This window comes from Erpetoichthys calabaricus, chromosome 2 (assembly GCF_900747795.2).
Source record: "Erpetoichthys calabaricus chromosome 2, fErpCal1.3, whole genome shotgun sequence".
NCBI classification, from domain to species: Eukaryota; Metazoa; Chordata; class Cladistia; order Polypteriformes; family Polypteridae; genus Erpetoichthys; species Erpetoichthys calabaricus.
In genome coordinates, this window is record NC_041395.2 from 245,401,347 (window position 1) to 245,425,733 (window position 24,387).

The window sequence follows — 24,387 nt, forward strand, 5'->3', positions numbered from 1 at the left end:
TTCTGATCTTTTCAGAAATTTCCGTTGATCATGGCATTATATACTTAATGCTTGTGGCAACTTTGTGATAAAGGTCATAATAAGTGAAGCATACATGGAAAAGGACAGGTCATAATCATCTTGTATGCTGAAAGACAATGGGCTGGCACCCAGTCCAAGGCTGCTGTGTACCTTGTTCTGCCAGTATGGTTCTTAAATCCAGCACGCCCCTCAACTTTAATTGCCTTAATCCCTGAAGCCTAGGAAAAAGTTGTAATGCTGGGCCACCTTAAATTCCTTTGCACCTCTTCATCATCAGCGTTTTTGTTTTGCAAATGTGTCAGTTAGCACAAGCAGCAGGCAGCCTGCTATCCCATCCCCCACCAACCCAGCTGTAGTTCTCCCGGCTCAAGTCTCTTTATCTTGGTGTGAGGTGCCTGGAGTTGTACAGTAATCCCTCCTCCATCGCGGGGGTTGCGTTCCAGAGCCACCCGCGAAATAAGAAAATCCGCGAAGTAGAAACCATATGTTTATAAGGTTATTTTTATATTGTCATGCTTGGGTCACAGATTTGCGCAGAAACACAGGAGGTTGTAGAGAGACAGGAACATTATTCAAACACTGCAAACAAACATTTGTCTCTTTTTCAAAAGTTTAAACTGTGCTCCATGACAAGACAGAGATGACAGTTCCGTCTCACAATTAAAAGAATGCAAACATATCTTCCTCTTCAAAGGAGTGCGAGTCAGGAGCAGAGCATGTCAGAGAGAGAGACAAAAGCAAACAAATCAATAGGGCTGTTTGGCTTTTAAGTATGCGAAGCACCGCGGCACAAAGCTGTTGAAGGCGGCAGCTCACACCCCCCTCTGTCAGGAGCAGAGAGAGAGAGACAGATAAAAACAAACAGTGAAAAATCAATACGTGCCCTTTGAGCTTTTAAGTATGCGAAGCACCGTGCAGCATGTCGCTTCAGGAAGCAGCTTACACAGAAGGTAGCAACGTGAAGATAATCTTTCAGCATTTTTAGACGAGCGTCCGTATCGTCTAGGTTTGCGAACAGCCCCCCTGCTCAATCCCCCTACGTCAGGATCAGAGAAACTCGGCGCAAGAGAGGGAGAAAAGTAAGTTGGGTAGCTTCTCAGCCATCTGCCAATAACGTCCCTTGTATGAAATCAACTAGGCAAACCAACTGAGGAAGCATGTACAAGAAATTAAAAGATCCATTGTCCGCAGAAATCCGCGAACCAGCAAAAAATCTGCGATATATATTTAAATATGCTTACATATAAAATCTGCGATGGAGTGAAGCCGCGAAAGGCGAAGCGCGATATAGCGAGGGATTACTGTATAGGGTAAATAATATATCGTTATTTGGAATACAAACATTTCATGTGTGTTTCATGTCTACGATGACCTGGGTAAATGTTGGATGACCGGAAATGCAAGGCATGAACTGCTGAACACATAACTAAAACTTTTTCCATTTTATAGAAAAAATGACGAAATGTATAATGTGTGAAGACTTTACCACTTTTATTCAAGAATATAACCAAAGAAAATAAAAATCATTTAATTTACATGTTGCTGTCAATGAGTTAAAAACCCAAGCTCAAATGTCAATCAACAGAAAGTTGACATGTCTTCTTAGATGGTGCAGAAGTAAGAACTGCCTCATTATAACCAAAAGATTGCTGGTTTGAGTCCGGGTGTTCCTCTTTTTGAGTAGTGAGCTGCTATTATTATTAAAAACATACATTTGATTTGAGTCTGTAAAAGATATTGCTGAAGGGATATACTGTTAGCAGACACACAAACACTGGTGAATCATGTCTTCTTGGTATCTTGTTGTCACATGAATTTTTTGTTATTTAGTTTTATTCTTGAATAAAAGTACGCATGTTTTGTTATACCTTTGCGAAAGTGTTTATTTTATATTCCAGTAACCACTTGAATGAGAGCAAATCTGTCTCATGCATGCACACACACATATCCATGCATGAAAACGCTATGTCATTTGAACATGACTTGGCTTTTTTTTTTTTTCCCCCCTATCATGCCTGTACTACACAATATGGTGCATGGTACTGAGAATGCAGACAGGCTTCATCTTTTTGGCCGCATTCACCATTGGCATGGCCCTGCCAGATCTAAACACTAGCATGGATACCATAGTGACTTTAGCTGCAGGTGGATGTTCCCGTCCCATTTTATTTATGGTGCTAAGCAGAGTTGTGTTGTGGTGCAGCAGTCTTTTAGCCAGTGAATGCGACATGAAGAAGTTGTCTGTTGTTATGGTTCTGCCTTTGTCTAGGTACGGCTCCATAAGCTTTATGACCACAGTTTCAGAAAGTCTTTCTCCTGTGGGACTGGGATGTTTTCCTAAATAAGGAGTGGCATTACACATATATTTCGTTTCGAGATCTGCCGCAATCCAAAATTTGTGCCAAATTTGTCAGGCTTGGTTGAGATGTATTGTAAGAAAGGACAATGGACCTTGGTTGGAAACAGCTGCTTATGAACAATAATATGTTGCCCTGGGTTGTAACTCAAAACACAGTTCTTAACAAAACGTTGCCAGATGTCCAAGATCACAGCAAATCCTTTCTGCATGCAAATCTTTGTTGTCAAAGTGCAAATGCTGCATGATAGTCTAATGGCGGTCACTGGGCATGGTATCTTTGATTGGCAGTACAAGAAATGGTTCTGAGCAGGCATCAACCACAGCAACAACTGTGGTCATCGCTGCTCTTGTGGAAAGAATGGAGATAAATGCCATCAACTCGGTGAGAGCTCGGACTCGAACCCACAACCTCTTGATTGTGAGACGGCAGTTCTTACCTCTGCACCAGCTAAGCAGACACATTGACTTTCTGTCGATTGATATTTGGGCTTTGGTTTTTACTCATTGACAGCAACACGTAAATTGATTTCTTTTTCTTTGGTTATATTCTTGGATAAAAGTGCACTTGTTTAGTTATACCTTTTTGTGAATGTGTTTATTTGATATTTGGATTAAAGTCTTCACACATTATACACTTCAAGTCATTATTACTATAACCTGGAAAAAGCTCAACATTTCTTGCCTCGCATTTCCTGTCATCCAACATTTACCTAAATCATTGTAGACCCGGAACACACATGAAATGAATGTATTCCAAATAACGATATATTATTTACCCTATTCAACTCTAGGCACCTCACACCAAGATAAAAACACTTGAGCTGGGAGAACATCACTGCATTTGTGGAGGATGGGATAGCAGGCTGCTTGTGCTGATTGATACATTTGCAAACAAAGATGCTGATGAAGCGGTGCGAAGGAATTTAACTCTTTTAGTTTTTTTGTTTCTTTTTTCCCAGGGCTGAATATTTTTCCAAAAACTAACTTTTTTTAAAAAAGAACACAAAGCAATTGTTTAACATATCAAATCAGCAAAAAAAAATTACTTTTGACAAATCTTACTGTCTTGCATGTTGTATGAGCCTACATACTATATGATTTCACATACTATGATTTCACATACATATCACATACATGTTACACAGCAAAGACCTGCAAAATATGATATCGCTCAAAGCAGCCAAATGCATGCATTGCCACATTGCGCTGCTTACAATATGTGTTGCACTGGTGTTTCCTTTTCAATTGTCTGTTGCTGCACTTTCTCACATATAGTCACACAAACGGGTGACTTGTCTCTCTACAGTACACATTAACAATATATGTGAGAAAGTGCAGCAACAGACAATTGAAAAGTAGGCACCAAAGCAACACATATTGTAAGCAGTGCAATGTGGCAATGACTGAAATTGGCTGCTTTGTGCGAGATCAGGCTTTGCAGGACTTTGCTGTGTAAAATGTATGTGATATGTATGTGAAATCATAGAGTATGCAGGCTCATACAACATGCAAGACAGTAACATTTGTCAAAAGTAAATATTTTTTGTTGATTTCAATTGCTTTGTGTTCTTTTTTTAAAAAAAGTTAGTTTTTGGAAAAGTATTCAGCCCTGGGAGAAAAGGAACAAAAAAAAAAATTAGCCCTAAAAGAGTTAAACAGATGCAAATTTACTAAAGATGTTCTGTTTGCACTTACTGATATGAAGGAAAAAGTTGAGAAAAGCAGGCCACTTTCTACATTTCAAGCAAATATCAAATTATAGTGATGAGTGAATTATTTCAGTATTATTTAGCAAACATCTTTATCGAAAATAATTTGAAAAAAATCAATCATAAAATGTAGTGATTAGCAGAAAAAGACACATTTCTTGGTAGAGTCTTCACATGGCAGTACAGTTATAAACTTTCTTATACCCTCCAGTTATTGAAATGTTTTGAAGTATCACCTTTTTATTTTAATTAAGCTTTCTTTTTAGATTAAACCAAGTGGAATGTTTATCTGTTTTAACAATTTATTACAGATCGTTTTTGCATATTTTTTTTTTTTTTTTATGAAGGCACTTTTTTTTTAAGAATTTTTTTTTAATGCATAAATAATAATTTGGCTTGAAATAAAGTCAGATTTAGGAAGCCTATATTTTCTGTCCTTTTAATTTACAAATGGCTTTAGAATATTTCAACTTTGGTTTTTTAAACAATATGATTATCGTTGATGACCATATTTCTTACCATTTGTAAGTATTAAAATATTCCATATTCATTTAATTGTGATGCATATTAGAGAATACCAAAATAACTGGATATTTTCATTTACACAAACTCTTTAAAGCTGCTTTTATAAGAACACACTTGTCCAATCAAGTTTGTCAGAAAATCAGTGTCCTGTTTTTTTTTTTTTGTTTTTTTTTTGTTTTTTTTTTTTTTAAACCATTTGATGTGAGAAATCATTAGTGATTGGAGGATATCATTAACTTTTCAACAGAGACAAGCTAACAGTGCAGAGTTTGCTTTGCCATGAGTTTGGCAAAATCATTGAAACACTTGGCTGAACTACATGAAATGCACTGAAGTCAGTTACCGGCTAATACTGCATATTTGCTAAGAAAAGCACTGCTGGTTAATAATACTTGTGGTAGAGTAATATTTAATGAACAAGTCAAATTGATTCAAATTCCAAATGTCACAAACTCCTGATGCTTCAATTTTCTAAAACTTTCTCCCTTTTAGATTTGTCACAGCTTCATGGCTACCTTTTTGAGTAAGATGTACTATTATCACTTAAGTTCCATTTAATAATAGTAACTGATAATCAATGTAATTTCAGAAGTCCTGTAAAATAACTTTTTTGTTCTGTTACTTTCTACCTTTACTGATCAGACTTTGCTATTACAGTACTTGTGCCTATGTACAAATGTAGAATTTACTACTGAATTGCACAGAAATAATGACTCCTAACTGACTGCTGCTTTCCATTTGCTCCCATACTATTCAAATATGTAGTGTTTGTGCATTCACCACATTTAACAGGTTGTATGGTTTATAGTAATGAACTTTAGTTTGATTTCAAAAATACAGCAAACTTAAAGTGTTTGCTGATTTGATTTCATAAATTTAGTACTCTGTGTTAGCAGCCCAGCTAATGTTATGTCTCAGATTACGCAGTTCTGTTAGCACATGTAATGTCGATCTTAACTGAATAAAAGGGCTATAAAATGGATGGGTTGTTGGACACAAACGTGTAGCCATGTTCACTACACTTTCAAAATGAAACTGAAGCCCCAGTTAATTTATCAGGTTGAAGGATGAATAATCTGGGCATCATTTCAACTCATTTAAATGTAAGACATGAAAAGTTAAAAGGACTGCAACTGACAGCTGATCAGTCACACCGCACTCTCATAAAACAAGCATGAACCAGGCATTGTTTTTCATTTTAGAACCACTTCCATAGATAAAACTGTTTCAAAGAAAGCTATTTTCTGCCTTAAAAACATAGCATGATTTTTATGCTTCTTGAGGTGTAACTGCAACTGTGACAGCTTCTCTCTTTCTTTGCTTTTGCTTGCTGCCCACACCTTTTTTTTTTTTTTTCCTTTGGATATTGTATCAAATACCACTCCTTAAAAATTCTTCTTTATCTCTGGTTGAAACTTTTACCTAGGCTATATGAAAACTAATGTGAGCTAATTGACAGTTTTATAGAGTCAGGGCATTTGTAGATGCAGGAGGTAGCAATAGGTTGAGAAAACTTGAGTGGCCTCTAAATTATTTGAGAAGCGGCGAGGATGAAACATCTGCAACCTTCCTTACATATCACTGATTCTATCATGTCTCAGAAAATGAAGAGATGAATTGACTACCTTCCTGGCTTTCATTTAAAGTTATAAATTGAAAAAAATTGCAGAAAAATTAAGAATTAAATACTGTGATTGTACTATTTGATGTGGTTTAATATAGTTGCTTGTATTTAATTAGTTTCATGAAAGTTTTCTTTTATTTTTCAGGGTAATAACAGAAGTCATTCCCGGGGTGAATACAATGTTTATAGCACTTTTCAGAGTCATGAACCTGAATTTGATTATTTGAAAAGTCTAGAAATTGAAGAAAAAATCAACAAAATTAGGTGGTTGCCCCAACAAAATGCAGCTCATTTCCTTCTTTCTACAAATGGTAAGTCTAATCTTTCTTTACCAGCTTTTAATATTAGTTTGTCTTTTTGTGCTTGATTTCTAACACTTCAAAGGTATTGTTTTGGCATTTAATTTTGTTTAGCTTTCCAGTGTGCAAAGCTGGTAGAATCCTACAACATAAGATTTAAATCAGTAACTATATATAAAGATGTCTCAACCAAATATTAAATGTATGAGACCAAAATATCTATAGAAGCAACATACTTCTCTTCTGATTTTGATATCAGCTGGTAAATATTCCAGGTAAACGCATTCTTCTTAAATTCTATTGAAAGACTCTGCATATTCATATTAGGGGTAGAAATTCCAGGGACCCTATCATAGTATTCCCATTTTTGTGTGTACAGGAAGTTAAAATTGAAATCACGTACATCTAAATGAAAATGTTAAATCTGTTATTGCTACTTGTAATCCAAGGAAATTTATCTCTACATTCTCTACATTAAGACTCGGAGTATTCAGTTACACTATATGATGTATGCATATTATTACATAATATGACCTTGACACTGGATCCTTGTGCAGGATGATGATCCTTACTTATGTGGTAGGACTGTAAATGAGGTAGAATGATTCCTATTTAAAATACTTTGTTATGAGAAACTTTCAGAGGTTGACATATCATAGGACTAATGTTGATAAATATAATGCCTGGAGGTGGTTGTCACTTATTCCATGGCCAGAACTACTATCTTCTACCTCATCTGATCACCAACGCCTTTGCTACTGCTCCTGTCCTTCACGGTTTCAAGTGCTCTAATCTACACCTCTTCCACAGCCTGCACATTCATGACAAGGACTCCACCTTGTACCTTACTTTGGGGCCAGAGGCAACACCATCTGCCTCTCTTTCCTCACCTATGTGAGTCGATCCAAGCAAGGATTGTACCCTGGGCCATTGATATTAGCAGAGAAGTGCTTCCCTAAGTTTTTTTTTTTTTTTTTTTTTTTTTTAAAGCATTTTATTGATATTATTAAAATCAAATAACATTCCATACAATTAAGTCAAGTTTAACAAAACTAGGTTTGAAACAAATCAACCCCCACCTATGAGAAAGAGAGCGAGGCCAGCAGATCTTGCAAGGTTTTGAAAAAGTTTTGCACAGACCCACTAAGTGAGAATTTGATTTTTTTCCAATTTCAAATAGTAAATAACATCAGTTACCCACTGACTTTGAAATAGGTGAGTTAGGATTCTTCCAGTTGAGCAAGATAAGTCTATGTGCCAATAGTGTAGTAAAAACAATTACAGTTTGTGTGTCCTTCTCCACTTTAAGATTATCTGGAAGTACACCAAACACAGCTGTTAATGGATTTGGAAGGATTGTAACACTGAGGCTGCTTCCCTAAGTTCTGTCTATCTGCACCCTTCTTCAACACTGAGTTTCTTTCATGGCTAGGTGGTAACCCTAGTGATTTTGCGATGCGGCATCTTTTTTCTTGAGCTCCTACCCTCTTTAGGATATGCATTCAGCATTTTAGTTTTCAGAGATATTGCTTTGCTTTTCTTATATACTGCACAGATTATTGCTTCATAGAAATATTAAAATTATAGTACATGTGAAATAAGTAAGCACTCATGTATAAATAACTTTGCGTAAACAATGCCTATTGTTTAAATTAGTTAAGTTAAGCAAAATGACACCTTTTATTGGCTGACTAAAAAGATTACAATATGCAAGCTTTCCAGGCAACTTGGGATCTTCTTCAGACAAGATAAAGAAGGGGCCTGAGTTGCCTTGAAAGCTTGCACATTGTAATATTTTTAGCTGGCCAATAAAAGGTGAAATTTTGCTTGACTTCTCATTACGTCCTTAATTGTTAACATGGTACTACACTCTAGTACTACAAATATGCATTTAAAAATGTTGGAGTAAGATATGTTTGTTTCTATGAGATAAAGACCATTAACATGCAGTTTTCAGCGGATTTTCTTGCTTTAAAGCTTTTTTTAAATAGATAATGCAAATTGTTAATTATCCCCTCACCCCTACAATTGTTTGTTCCTCCTCACTGTCACACATGAAATTCAAGCCTTTTACATAATTTTTGCAAGACCTGCAAAAATTAGCTCACTTGGCATGGTAGCACGACTGTGATGTACAGAATAGAAAGCCAGTCAGAGTAATGGTGATCCCTCTCGCACACCTGGGCAGTAGTACAGCAGCACACTCAATTTCAGTTTCTTCTGGCAGCTCAAAATCTTTATCAGACAGTTTAGAATTTTGCTGGTCTCTTCATTTTCAAAGTAACTCTTGATGATGATGATGATGGTGGCTAGCATTTGATTTTGTACTGTAAAGAAATACAGGCATGAAATAGGCAAAACTCTGTTCATCTCATGGATAAAGTAAAACTATATTCTTAGAGCAGATTTTGTTATTGCTTAACCGTGGTTTCAGTTTTTCACCCCTTGATATTATCAACAACCTTGAAAGTGTTAAATCTTGACTGTAAACTGAGTAGCAAGACTTGTTGCTGTACCTTTTTTTTGGCAAATGTAATTTTAGAGCACAATTATTGTTATGAAGGAGAGCATTGTTTAAATTTCTGTTATGTGCGTAATTTTAGAAACTTCTTGCATTTTTTTAAAATCAAGCTTAATTGATCAATCATAATAACCTCAGATGGATTGATTTTCAGTATAGTTAATAGTTGCACTAATTTAATGTTTTCTCAATTAATTATGGTGTAGTATTTGTTTTGGTGACTGTAAACAGTCAAATGGGTAACTCTAATTAAATTGTTTCATGGTAGATGTTAATTGCGACACCCTTTCTGGAATATTGAGGCTAAAACGGTGAATGTAAGATGCAACTGAACCTGAAACTGAATCTAGTTATCTTATGTGTGAAGAGTATCATTAACTATTACAACAGTCCAATGCAAATGTCTGCTTTCACAATACCTGTACAAAATAATAATTAAAAAAAAAAATCCTAATGTGTATCCTTCTCAAACCTGCCTAATCCAATTTAAGGGCACAAAGGGCTTGGATTCTATAGAAGCATCAGTGGCCACTAAACAGGAAATAGGTTTGGTTAAGGTGCAACTTGCACTAATAGTAACACTTTCATAGGTTCATTTTGGAATTGCAAGTTAATCTACCCATGGCTGCTTTGGGGATGTGGGAGAGAAAAGCACTTGTCTGCGTAGTATCCCTGTATTCAACAATCCGGTTTAAGATTCAAACCCATGATGCTGGATTCATGAGTTGGCAGGGCTGCCTGCTGCTTCACCATGCTATTCATAATTCTTAAAGTGCTTTCAAAAACAATGTTTTATATTTTTTTTTATAACTTTACTAATAAATGGCAACTTCAAATTAATTTGCTGTTGTGGTGCTTATTAACAATACAGCCAAAAGTGCTCTTCTTTCTCTAGTTTTTACTTATTTTTTTAGAACTTGACAAGAGGCACTGTTATTTTCTTAATACAGTATTTAATAAAATTGTTAAAAGCAGTGTCTGTTTCATTCTTGCCACATGATACAGTAAACTGAAACATGTGGCATATAATTATTTGTACAAAGATTGAGTGACATGCTTTACATATCATATATTAAAAGCAATGTTTGCATTTCATTGTAATTAGCCAAATTGTGTAATTTATATGAATCTTAACTTCTAAGCAGCAGTTACACCCATTATTACTGTAAATTTGAAAAATTATGTAATTTTTTTAACAGATAAAACTATTAAATTGTGGAAAATAAGTGAACGAGACAAAAGAGCAGAAGGATATAATCTTAAAGATGAAAATGGAAGACTTAGAGATCCCTTTAGAATTACATCATTGAGGGTATGTTTTCCTTCACATTCCTCTGATATTATTAATATAAGAGTAATTCGTTGCCTATTTTTTCCCCAATTGGTATTTGTTTTTTTTATTGCAGGTGCCTGTTTTGAAGCCAATGGATTTAATGGTAGAGGCAAGTCCTAGAAGAATATTTGCCAATGCACATACGTATCACATCAACTCAATCTCAGTAAATAGTGATCATGAAACATACCTTTCAGCAGATGACCTAAGAATAAACTTGTGGCATTTAGAAATCACAGATAGAAGCTTTAGTATCCTTTTTTGTATTTTAAATATAATTTTCAGTTTTCAGTGACAATTTTTGTTCCGTAGAGAATTCATAATAAAATGTGGCTTCCTTAATACAGTATAATAATGAGATTTTCTTTTTGCGGTGTGTGTTTCAAGAACAAGTAAACTCAGACCCATTGAACTGTAGTGGTTACAGATTTAAGTGTAATGTGTTGATCAGGAGGTAGTTTATGCCTGGAAATGAAATCTTTTACATTTGTTTATTTCTGCATTTTAAAATATCTGGTTTTGAATTCATTAGTAGAAGGTCACAGGGCAGATATGGGACAGATTGATGAGGCAAAATCTGCTGTGTGCAAAGTAGTTCAGGTCTACCCTGCTTGCTTTGCCATCAGAACAATCCTGAGTGAACCTTGTTTCAAAATGAATGGCAGAGCTAGATGTAGTGCACGTTTTTCTGAAAAAATAGTTAAAAAATGATGGAGGCAAAGGGGATCAATGAGTGTGTTGTAGATGCCCCACAACTTGGCAGAAGTGATGGAGGTGATATTTGGGGTGCCTCGGGGAAAGCCGATTGTAATGGAGGGGGGGATTTAAATGACCTTGTTTTAGCTTGTACCTTTTGCCTCAGTATCAGAAATGTTGAAGGTTAGATGATTCTGGGGTTTCATCATCCAATAAAAATAGAGCCCATTTCCAAAAAAGCTGGGACTCTGTGCAAAATGTAAATAAAATAAAAACAGAATGCAATAATTTGTAAATCTCATAAACCCATATTTTATTCACAATAGAACATATAAAACATATCAGATGTTGAAAGTGAGACATTTTACTATTTCATGAAAAATATTAGCTCATTTTGAATTTGATGGCGGCAACACATCTCAAAAAAGTTGGGATGAGGGCAAAAAAAGGCTGGAAAAGTGATACTAAAAAGCAACAGCTGATTAGGTTCATTGGCAACAGGTCAGTAACGTGATTGGGTATAAAAAGTTGTGGAACAATTTTAGAATAATATTCCTGAATGTAAAATTGCGAAGACTTTGAATCTAAAGTAAACAATATCATCAAAAGATTCCGAGAATCTGGAGAAGTCTCTGTGCGCAAGGGACAAGGTTGAAAAACAATATCAGACGTCCATGATCTTCGGGCCTCTAGGCGGCACTGCATTAGAAACAGGCATGTTTCTATCATGGAAATCACTGCATGGGCTCAAGAACACTTTCAGAAATCATTGTCTGTGAACACAGTTTCCATGTCATCCACAAAAGAAGGTTAAAGCTCTATAATGCAAAGATGGAGTTTGGACTGAGGCAAAGTGGAAAACAGTTCTGTGGTCGAAACAAATCAAAATTTGAAATTCTTTTTGAAAAACATGGATGCCACGTTCTCTGAACTAAAGATGAGAGGGACCATCCTGCTTGTTATCTGCACTCTTTTCAAAACCCTGCCTCTCTAAGCCATCTCTAATGGTATGGGGGTGCATTAGCGCCTATGTTGGCACCAACAATGATGAAAGGTATATACAGGTTTTAAAGGAACATATGCTTCCATCCAGATATTTTTTTCAGAGAAGGCCTTGCATATTTCACCAAGACAATGATAAACCACATACTGCATGTATTACAGCAGCAAGGCTTCGTAGTATTAGAGTTCAGGTGCTGAACTGGCCTGCCTGCAGTTCAGACCTTTCACCAATTGAAAACATTTGGCGCATCATGAAATGAAAATTATGACAAAGAAGCCCCAGGACTGTTGAGCAGATAGAATATTATATCAGACAGGAAATGAACAGCATTCCTCTCTCAAAATACAGCAACTGGTCTCCTCCGTTCCCATGTGTTTTAAGACTTTTGTTAAAAGGAGAGGGAATGCTACACAGTGGTAAACATGGCCCTTTCCCAACTTTTTTGAGATGTGTTGCTGCCATCAAATTCAAAATTACCTTATTCTTTTCTTAAAATAGTACATTTTCTCAGTTTAAACATTTGATAGGCTTTCTATGTTCTATTCTGAATAAAATAAAATATGTGTTTATGAGATTTGCTAATCATTACATTCTGTTTTTATTTACATTTCACACAGCGTCCCACTGTTTTGGAATTGGGCTTGCAGTTGTATGTAATACCCTGTTAATGGAGGATGCAATATTTGTGATATGTGAATCTGTTAGCATAGAATAAATAGTAGACTATTTGTTGGTGAGCAAAATTAAACTAAAAGCATGAAGGAGACCGATGGAGAAGGTTATGTATCATAACATCACTTAGACATATGAGATCTTTTTGATGGTAAAGAAAGTAAGGAGTTAATTGTTGAAAAATGCAGAAGGGAACATTGTTGTTGATGGTAATGGAATTAAAGATACCTGAAAGAAGTATATGGAGATGTTTCATAATGAGGATAAAAAAATAGGATAATGGTGTTTATTGTGTGAAAATTGGACCAGGCTGTAAGCTTTTAAAACATGAAGATAGGTAAAACATCAATTGTTGCTTCAATATGATTGTGGGACGGGTGCAGTCCTGAAAGCTGCAAAAGAAGTGTACTCATTCCAGTATACAAAGGAAAGGCATTCCACTGGATGGTGGGACATATCAAGTGATTTAGCAGTTGGAGAAAATAAGGAAAGTTGAGTTGAGAGAGTGCTAGAGGAAAGAATTAGCAATTAGGTGAACGTTAGCAAAATTCAGCTTGGTTTCATGCCTGGGAAGGGAACAACAGATGCAGTCTTTGTCAAGCAGATGCAGGTGAAACATCTAATGAAGAGAAAGTAGAGCATTATGCATTTGTAATCTGGTTGGTGAGGAAGTTGCATGATTTAAAAATATTGGGTTTCTCACTCCTGAGGATGCTTACATCTGTGGAGAGTGGAATAAAGCATTTGGGGAGCATCTGGTTAAACTTGGAAATTGACCATTAATTGTGTTTTGAAGATAACGATAAAAATGATGTCTGTGATACATATAAAGTGTATATGCATTTTTAAATATATTTTTTTCTACCTCAGTTACAGACTGATATTCTTGTTGGTATACTTTAAACATATGTGTAAAACACACACCATGAAAAACCTTGTGCAAGACTTGATTTATGACCAATTCATTTTTTTAAGTATAATTGAAAAATGTATTTTGAAAATGTTTGAAGTATGCAGTTTGAATCCTTTACAGTAAATACTTAGATATTGTAGACATTAAACCTGCCAATATGGAAGAATTAACAGAAGTCATTACAGCAGCAGAGTGTCATCCAAATCAATGCAATGTTTTTGTCTATAGCAGTAGCAAAGGAACTATACGTCTTTGTGACATGCGTGCATCTGCCCTCTGTGACAGGCATTCAAAATGTAAGTGTTCCTTGCTCTTCAAGTAGTTTTTGTTTCTATAGTACTATATTATTTAAGCTCTGCTTTAGAAGAAAGTTGTTTACAGTTGCTTAAAGGAATACTCCGCCTAAAAATGCTAACTTTATATTTATTAATTTCCCTGTGTTTGTAGTAAGAGCTGAGAAGAATTTTTTATCGAGAACAGAGATAAAGTGCCTGACATAACAGACTTCAATGTTACTAATGCTGAACAAATGTCAAAACTTGGGAAGTCACATTGTGCTTTACTGTGATGGATGGCAGGAATCCACATCCACATCCCGCCTCACCAAACAAAAACTATTTGACTTTGCCCCATCCTGTTTGTAATATTTAATGGGTAACATGCAAAGGCTACTTACTGTCAATGAAAGTAAACGTTATGTTCACATCAGAGATACCATTCAGCAGCTTTTAACTTGCCAAGAAGCAGCAGCATCCATCATTGGAATCCAGTGATAACATTGACACCTGCTGGGCCTTGAAAAAAAAAATCTGCTTCTCAAACATACTACAACGTTAATTACTATGAGAAGACAAACTTATATATGTGCCACGCTAAAGGCTATTGAAGAGAAGGCAAAACTGAACAGCTGTATACATAGGACCTCTACAACCCACTGTATCCCCTCTTGACTCAGAAATGAATACTCTTTGTTTTTAAAAGAAATAAAAAGTTGCAGACTTGAAAATTAAACTTATCAATTAAGAGAACTGGGCTCAAGGAGTCAATCTAAAAATTGTTGGCCTTAAAGAGAGTACAAAGAACAACACTCGGGTATCTTTTCTTGCCCAAGTAGTTCCTAAATTTCCCAAACTCCCCCCCCCCCCCCCCAAGAGCCCTGCTGCTGCTCTTTCCCTTGTTGCTGAGAAGGCTTTCTTATGCATGAATTGGCAATTCTTATGGCAAGTCATAGATGGAATGGTGTTCAGTATGTGTTTTGAAAATGTAGTTAAAACTTATTTGTTCTTCCTCCGCCGTCGTCCTGTCTAATTTTAACACATCATGTATCGTCCCCTTTAGTAGAGGAGCTAGGCAGGGCTGCTGTACTAACCATTCCTTAATTTATCTCCCGAACTTTTTGCAATTTCTGTCTAATTCCCAGCTGCTTCTAAACACCCATCTCAATTTCAAACCCAAGTTATGTAATATATCTTAAAACGCTCATCATGTCCTCCTCTGTTCAAGTAATACCCCTTCCGATATTCCCTGTGTAATTAAGTTGGACTGACACAGCCTCCCCCCCCAAATTTAACGTTGTGTTGCCGGTTCAACATTCCTTCCTTCATCCTAATAGTCTTAGATTTTTAGGAGTCGATATTTCCTATAACAACTATCATTGAATATTTATTTACAGATAAGACTTTGTTAAAAACTGTTTTTTAATTTTTTTTTAATCTTGTTTTCTTTGTCATCTTGCCTTTATCAAAATGAATAGTGTACCTTGTTTTAATTTCAGTAATTCTGTGCTGTCACTTCCCCCTACCAATAAATATCTAAATATTGGGCTGAAGTCAGGTCACTGATTTCATGGTTTTTGTGAAATGGCAAGAGACTAGACCAAGCCTCAAGCATTCAGCTTTGGTCAAAGACAGATTAAAACCTGGTGCATCGCTGCCTGATCAGGAATTTATTCCATTGGACTTTCACCCTCCACCCTATTTAATAATAGGTATGTCCTCTTCCTCACCCTTCTCCATGACTCCCTATATAATCTTCCCTTGATTCTCCATTTTCTCTTCAGAGTGTTCTGTTCATCTTCCTAATGAATAAAGTCTCCAGGCTTTCCCTGGAACCCATGACATCACCTGACATTGTGTTGAAAAGTTACTTGCGTCCTCTGAAAGATGGCATACTCTCAGTCCCATATTTCACAACCCTGCCCTCTCTTTAGATGGCTGACCCTGTGCCTTTCGTTCTTGACAAGGTACTGGGGTCAGTGTGCTGGAGGAATTGTTTGAGAGTTCTTGACACATGACATTCCATTTGTTTAATTTTACTAGTTCAACTTTCTTTTTCTACCAATAACTTTGATCAGTGTTTACAACTTGTGGAGTTTCTTTAACTGCACATCCAGCAGCATGCTCACTGTACTCTCTATCTTGTTCATGCTCTCCCTTGAAAAAACTGTTTCTACCCTCATTTTTTTTTGTTGAGCTTCATTAAAACCTTTCCCTTTTTCTCTTTTGTCCAGGAAACGCTACCCTTTCTATTCCACCCTTTCATGGGAGACCATATTCTCCAGTGACAGACATTGCACCAGAAATCCCAGCTATCAACATACCCAATTCAGTATCTTGCATAGATTATATCCTACTCCCAAAAAGCTCCATCTGATCAATCTCCTTAAATATTCCTACTTTTAGATCTTGCTATGCTTTTTCTTAAACCCTCTCAATGCACAATTTTGTCCCTTGCTAGTCTGGCAGCCTAATTAATTCCTGCCTCCCAATAGATGGAACCGGAGTGTGCTACTGTGGTCAGTTGGCAGTCTTACAATTTAATCCATCTTGAGTTATCTGCATCATGGATTAATGATGCCTTGGGCAATTCATTTGAAATATGGACTACTGCTGCTCAATTGTGTAAATTCTGATTTCCTGCAGCTCCCGGACTCTTATGCTATCTGATGTTTTTCACTTTCTTACTATGATTTGATTTTGTTCCTTTTATCTGTCTTAATAATAAATAATAATACATTTTATTTATATAGCGCCTTTCCCATGCTCAAGGCACTTCTCCTTTTGTGACTTGTTTATCCCAAACTATTTACTTCCCTTAGCTCAGTGTTGGGATACTGTGGGTCTGTTCTTTTTCATGATTGTTTATTGTTATACAGCATCTTCTGTTTTTTATTTTGGCTTTAATGAAAAAAAATTGATCACAAAACTAAAACTGCAAACAATGCCAAAGCATCCATGAAAAAAATCAATTTATTTGAGAAATGCAGGCCTTGAGTTCAAAAGATCATTCTCACTTAGTCATTCACAAAATAATTTTTGAAAACGTGCCTAATTTAATATACAATATTATAATATTGAGCAAAAAATACAGTATATGTATTTAGGACATGTTGAGCATAGGACTGGATATGTGTGATACGGTTTATGTGACACAAGTAAAATTTGATATTTTTTTTTTCCCCTGTGGACTTTTTGATATTGCTTACTCTTTTTTTCCATGTTGTTCCCTGTTGGAGCCAATAAAAACATGAGATTAAAAATTTTACTAAGCAATTACTACAAACACCGGGTACATGTTCCTTTTTTTAACTTTTTGTTGATTTATTAAATGAGTATGTTTTCACTACTTTTAGGTTATTTTCTTCTTTTTCTTAAATTTCTGTTAACTCAAACATAGGTTAAACAAAGAAATCAGTATTATCTTTTAGTAATAACATTAACATATGTCTTGCCAATGATTTTGATCAAGTGGGGTTTGTGCATTTTGAAGATATAGTAGGTAAAGAAAATCGATGTGTAATGTGTAGTCCAGGATATGTACAAAAACACTATGTATAATATATGATTAACAATATCCAGTATCGGAGGGAGCTTTTCAAAACGAACAAGATTACAATGCTGTGTCAACAACACAATATCAGTAATGTGTACACACAAAATAGATATAAGAAATGGATCACTGATTGACAATTTCTCAAGGTCATTGTGCAAGGTTGGGGTGGGGGGTCCATTGATAGGCGATCCCTTGTAGTTTTCAGTCGGCAACATGCCTTGGTCCGGTGCGCACCATGCTTTCGCTGTCAAAGCGTTAAAAAACAACAAATCCATCATCATTACACAACGTGCCTTTTGAATGCACTTCAGCATTTCTCTTATTGGTGATGTCCCAAATCAGAAAACAATGCTTCAGTGGGTGGTTACATTTAGACAGATGGGTACAACATTGAACAGAAAATCTATAGGCCGTCCTTGGACTGTACAAACGCCTGAAAATCTCCAAGCTGTAAGGGCATCAATTTTGCAGTATCCTAGACATTCAGTGCGCAAACATGCTTCTGTCTTAGGCATTTCCAACACGCCTTTGAGGAGGATTTTGCATAAGGACCTTAATTTCCATCCATACAAAATGATGGTAGTGCAGGAATTTACTGGGAGAGCCATAGAGAGTTGTGCGTGAACATTTTGCAAACCGTTACAGATGCCATCGTCATGTGCAACAGCTCATATGGTGCAGAGATCCATGCAAGTTTTGTGGGAAATATTTCTGGAGAAGCTGCTCTCCCTGCACGGCAATATTGGGTGGCCTTCACATTCGCCCAATCTCGCTACATGTGATTTCTTCCTGTGGGGCTATCTCTAATCGAAGGTATACACACACTGAACCGCAAAACCTTGAAGCCCTCATGAACGCTATTTGCCACGAAATCGCCGCTATTCCCCTTGAAATGGGCAAACGAGTCATGTGAGCTTTCGGAAATCATCTTGAAGAGTCTATCGCTAATGATAGCCACCACGTTGAAGACACCATTTTTAAAAGACAGTGAAAAAATCTATTTTGTATACCCTTTCTTGTGTCATAATGAAATTTATTTTTATCTTGTACCGTTTTTGTACAGTAAACGTTTTTGGCTCACCCTGGGTGGGGGTGTGTGTGTGTGTGTGTGTGTGTGTATATATATATATATATATATATAAATATAATGTGTTTATGTACTGTATGTATCTATGCATTTGTGTGTGAATATTAGTGCAATTGTTGAAACTGTTTTTTAATTTTCGATATTTTTCTTCTACAATCCTGGAATTAAAGTTTTTGAGGAACCTGAAGATCCAAGCAGTAGGTCATTCTTTTCGGAAATCATCTCATCAATATCAGATGTTAAGTTCAGTCACAGTGGTAGATACATGATGACAAGAGACTATCTCTCAGTAAAGGTGTGGGATTTGAATATGGAAAGCAGACCAGTCGAAACATACCAGGTGCGCTTATTATTTGTTATGTAAACTTAAGTCACTGTGTTTTATGCATTTCAATTAAATTCTCAGTCTACATAATGGAGATAGATTTCTACATTTATCAGGAATATCAACATTATTTACAGTTTTGTCTTTATAGATGTCTTTTTATTCCTTTAGTTTTTAACACCACCTAATTTCTAATCATAATCTTTTATGAATCCAGTAAGTGATAAATACCAATTGACATAAGCCTCTTTTATTGTTTAATGTGCCCGATTTAACTGAGAATTCAGTGTTTTTTAAACATAGTTTGAAATAAATGCTTTATTAACAGACCACATGGTGATATGGACTGAATGAATTAGAGAGAGGGAAGAAAAAGACTGCCATTATCAATGGCTAACATTTTGACTAAAAGGAAGAATTAACATTATTGGAAGAGTTAATGATAGAAAGATTAGTAGCTGGATTGTTTGGTGTTGAACTTTTAAGTCATCTTCCCCTAATTGTAAACTGTAAAGTCAAAAAACATTCCTGATCAAAGCACAAGTAGTAACCAAAATGAATATTTCAAACTGTCACTTATACAGAAACATGAACTTATACTACCCCTTCTGTTCCTTCCAGTGATCCACGTTTCACATCAAAGGATATGGTATAGTTTAATGATTGGGAGTGTTAAGGTCATTCCGTTAATTAGTCCAATTGGTAGCATACTTCAGTTAAGATTATTTATGAGTGTAACCTTCTGCATAGAAACACCCTAATTCATTGATGTCATCAACAGCTGTTTGTTATTGTCTATTCCCTCACATATAACAATATTCACCTAGGAATAATTGTTTTTGGTTTTGCCAAAGTGCTTGATTTTTTTTTTTTTTATCTTTTGTTTTCATTTTATCTTGTTTTACAGGACTATATTGTTTGTTATGTATATACTTTATTACTTTGGTTTCAGATTAACTTAGCAGAAATTACAATTTCCATTATTTTTTCAATAAACTACTCCCAGCCTCACACTCCCCAACCACATATACAGCCAGGGTGAACTTTTGCATTTTATGCCCAACCCTCACATAAAGTGTGTATATACTTCAATATATTCCCACTCACTTGTACACTTACTCCAGTTATTTCTTCTGGATATGATCTTAACTATTCCATATCAATGTGTTTGAAAAAATATTTGAAAAAAATGCCTGAACATCTTAAAAGTTACATATCTGAAGTTAGCAAGGTGAAGGAAAATGGTGGTTTGAAAAGATATACTGATCTGTATATGCCATTTGGATATGTCAGATGGAATGAGTTGGATGTAGGAACTTCATTGCTATTTTTTAGTATAGTGTGCTCTTTAAAGTTGAGTATATAGACATGGTGTATTTGAAATTGACCTTTTTGCTTAGAAAGCGCATTCAACTTATGTTTTAAATCTTTTACTGGGGGAAATGAAATTTGAATAACCATTTTGGAAATGCTATTTTTGTCTACATACAAAAATACATATGACCTTAATTTTATATTTGTTCACTTAGACTTTTTTACGTTTAATTTTACATATTTAATGACTTAATGAAATTATTCATTAACATGATTGTGTAATTTTTGTGTGTATTGTTTGTACTAGATCTTATTTTAAAGTCCGCCATTTCCACACTATAATAAGAACTGTAACTCATTTTATTCTTTTTGCTCTAGGTCCATGAATATCTTCGCAGTAAACTGTGTTCCTTGTATGAAAATGACTGCATTTTTGACAAATTTGAATGTTGCTGGAATGGTTCTGATAAGTAAGAAATTCTCCTTTATAGCCTGTTAGCTTGTGTGTTATAAAGTTTAATATACAGTAGAATCTCATCTCATGTGAATGTTCCCAAGCATCATGTATTTTGGAAATTCACATATCATGAAATGCTCATAGATAACCCATTCCATTGCCCCCAAAATAACTGCAAGCATCGTTTACCCTGTACAAATTTATAAGTGGATTATATATTTACCAAATCAGACGCGACATCTTGTTTCAGTTCAGTACAACCTGGCTAGAACAGAGAGCATTGTTTTATAAAAAAAAAAAAGACAGGCAGTTCACATCAAGATATGTGAAAATAAATGTGGTGAGTAAAGCAGAGCACTACTTTGGATGAGACAGGTGAAGGCATGAGATCGCTGCACCTTGTCTTCTATTGCCAATTTGCAGAGTGGTGTGAAAGAGTGATGATAAGAATACAGTGGACTCTTGACTACCTAGTTTTCACACCACCGCAGGCCAGGTTGACCGAGACAATATGAGAGTATGCAAAGGAGCATGTCTCCTTTCTCCACCTCCACTTCCTCCTGCTGTGGATGGTATTTAATGAGCTTTCTGTAGAGCGCATCTGACTTTTTCTTCTGTCCCCATGTGCTGTGGTGTGTGTGAGTGAATGAGAGTGCTGCAGAACATTCTCCTGCAGTTGCACACCACTGTGAGTGAATCATAACGACAGTGTGTAGGATTCTTTTTGTACTGGGTGTTACTAAGAGATGACAACAGTTCCAGGTAGATGTTTCCTTCTTTCTTGCATTGCCTCTCGAAAGCCTCAAGACAAATAGAGACACTAATGCCATAGTGACTTAGAAAGATCAACATGATGAGAGGCTCCCCTTGAAAATTGAAAATACCTAAAACACCTTGTTGCAGTGCTATTTTCGGCTCTCTTTCCCTTCCATTTTATTCTTACGTACTTTTGCCATTTGGTGAAAAGTTGGCTTCAAGTAAGTTGAGGTTCTACTGTACTGTAATAGCATATAAAGTATAATTATTTAAAAATACTATGTTTAAAATCTCACTTTCTGTCCCTATTTAACTTTCTTTAGTGCTATTATGACTGGATCCTACAATAATTTCTTCAGGATGTTTGACAGAAACACTAGGAGAGATATTACACTTGAAGCATCAAGAGAAAGCAGCAAACCTCGTGCCATCTTAAAGCCCAGAAAGGTTTGTACTGGTGGCAAGAGGAAGAAAGATGAGATAAGTGTTGATAGTCTGGACTTCAATAAGAAGATACTGCATACAGCCTGGCACCCTAAAGAAAACATCATTGCTGTAGCAGCCACCAACAATCTGTATATATTTCAGGACAAAATTAATTAAAATTGGCTCATTTGATGGCAAGGTTATGTTCTTACATAGTTAAGCCTAGTTGTTTTTCTGTTAAAGAAAAAGGCCACATTGTCGTCCAAGGGAACACAACACACCCATCTCCTTTAGGAAACAGAAAAGCTGGCTTGTTTCTTTGCGTCAGTTGTGGGGTTTTTTTTATTTTTATTTTTTTTTTTTTGGGGTGGGTTAGGGGGAGGGGGTATGATGGAAGGCTGATGACATAAGTACACATTCTCCAAACCAGAGAGAACCACCAGAACTAATGGACATTTTCAGTACCACAGATGTCAAAACAAAATAAAAATGTGTATTTATTCAAGTCTGAGCATTTTTTCTTTTTCCTTTTTTCAAGACCAAATTATGGAAAACCCAGTAAACATGTTACTTTTCCGGCCTTTCTAAAACATGAATACATATTAACATTCCTCTGCTAGCCTCAGTTAAATGGACTGTGTTTTATCCTTTAAGCACTTGATCACGTCTGAAGTTTGGTCAGTGATACATATTTTTGTTTTGCGGGGTGGGGATTGCTTTGGGATTGGATGTGATAAAGGTTACATTTCTTGTATAATTACATTTATTCACTGACTGTATTTAAAGTCCACACCTTCTGGTGTCAAACACTTAATAAAAAATAACAGATAAAGAGGTGTTTTTAAATTAAAAAATACATTTCTTGTTTTCTGTTCAGTTTTTTGCATGCATGTGGATGCAAATAACAATGGAGGAACAAATGCTTAAAACAGTAATGTTACCCAGCAGTTTCAGTTTATGCAACCTTAAAAAGTAATGTTCTTTTGAAGTATGTGATGCAATGGTAGCATCATTTCAAACCAGCTGACAGTATGCAGTCAGCATTTATATTTGCTCCTTTCTGTTATACTGTAGGTCGGTGGTGGTTGAGCTTTAAGCAATAGGTGTTCACAAAAAGGGAATCTGCAACCTTAAAGCCTGCACTACATTTTTTTTTTTTTAAACTAACACAGTAATATGTATTTATACTATTTACTTTTACGGTTTACTCTGTCATTTAAATGTGTCACGGGTATCATACCTTTTGTGCATTAATTTTTATATTTTCACTCCCCATCCATTGAACATTAAGTTGCTTATGATAGGTGCTGATAAATTGTACAAGTCACAATTTTTGTTTATACAACAAGCAATGATTATCTTAACCCCTTAATTTTGAATTTGAAGAAAAATGTTGAGTACTTTATCAATGGGATTACTTATTAATTTATTAAAGTACCAAAATAAAGGCAGGTGATTTACAGTTAATAGCTAATTATAATTTTCCCTTTAATGAGTTCAGATGGTGTGTCACTTTGGTTAATGTTGTGCTTGGCAATTGGTAAAATTTTAAAAGTTTAAGAAAACGATGTATATTGAATGTGACACATTTTTCAGGTATATATTTGGGAAACAAAGGTCAAATATTGATGTTGACCTTGTTTCCTGCTAAATAATGTTGCTAATATTATGGGATTGTATACAAATGTTTTGATTATTTTGACCAAAGTTAAATAAATTTTAATTGTGTTTACCTGAAAAAGAGCAGTTTATTTTACTAGTATGTCCATGTATATCTGCTGGAAGAGTTTTATAATTTTGATACAAATTTTGTTTTTTATGCTACATTTTAATGTTACATGGAGGTAATATATGAGAAAGTTGAATGGGGGTGGGAGGTGCAATGCTTAAATGGCCTAAAAGCTAATACAATGCTGTGAAAGTAGTTGTTAAAGCTGGGTACACATATTTTGACATATTGTTAATTGGTTTGCATTCTGTGCCGTTACCATAAGCATTATCTTAGGGTCCATTTGCATATATGTAAAATTTAACATTATGAACTTCACTTACAGGCCAGTTATGGGTGTTCTGCCAAATTTTTATTCAAATTAGTGATCTAAAAAGATCATAATATATAAAGTTGAAATTAATACTATTTGTGTTGAGTTTTTACCAGTATGTTCAAACGGTAGTTATTAAATTTAAATTAAAGCTCTTTGGTTAGTTTGTGTCTCTCTCTTGATTTGTTAATAAATGCCTTTAAAAAACACTTTTCACACAGTGCAAATTTTTGCTAGTCCATACTCTGTTTCACTCTACCCCAGCAAACTGGTACCATTCAAATTAGATTTTTTCCCTTCAGTTAATAAAACATTCTGATGGGCAGTATTCACTTTTATTATTCAATTTTTTAAAATCCAGCTTAGAAAAATACTCGCCCCTTCAGCCATTTAATAGGTTTCACACTTGGCAGGTTCATATTTGTTCACTTTTCCTTGTAAAATACCTGCAACTGTTGCACATTGTTTGGGAAG

At 35.5% G+C, this 24,387-nt stretch overlaps 1 protein-coding gene across 1 annotated transcript in view; it reads left to right on the plus strand.

Annotated features, from left to right (window-relative positions):
• The window catches only part of ppp2r2d (protein phosphatase 2, regulatory subunit B, delta), a 63,646-nt gene extending 39,570 nt beyond the window's left edge, over positions 1-24,076 (plus strand). The window contains exons 4-10 of the mRNA XM_028795319.2: positions 6,384-6,549; positions 10,258-10,370; positions 10,465-10,642; positions 13,807-13,971; positions 18,764-18,933; positions 20,611-20,702; positions 21,769-24,076. Of these exons, the coding sequence (XP_028651152.1) occupies positions 6,384-6,549; positions 10,258-10,370; positions 10,465-10,642; positions 13,807-13,971; positions 18,764-18,933; positions 20,611-20,702; positions 21,769-22,048 (1,164 nt within the window). The 3' untranslated portion in view covers positions 22,049-24,076. The remainder of the gene's footprint in view (positions 1-6,383; positions 6,550-10,257; positions 10,371-10,464; positions 10,643-13,806; positions 13,972-18,763; positions 18,934-20,610; positions 20,703-21,768) is intronic.
• The last annotated feature ends 311 nt before the right edge of the window (positions 24,077-24,387 follow it).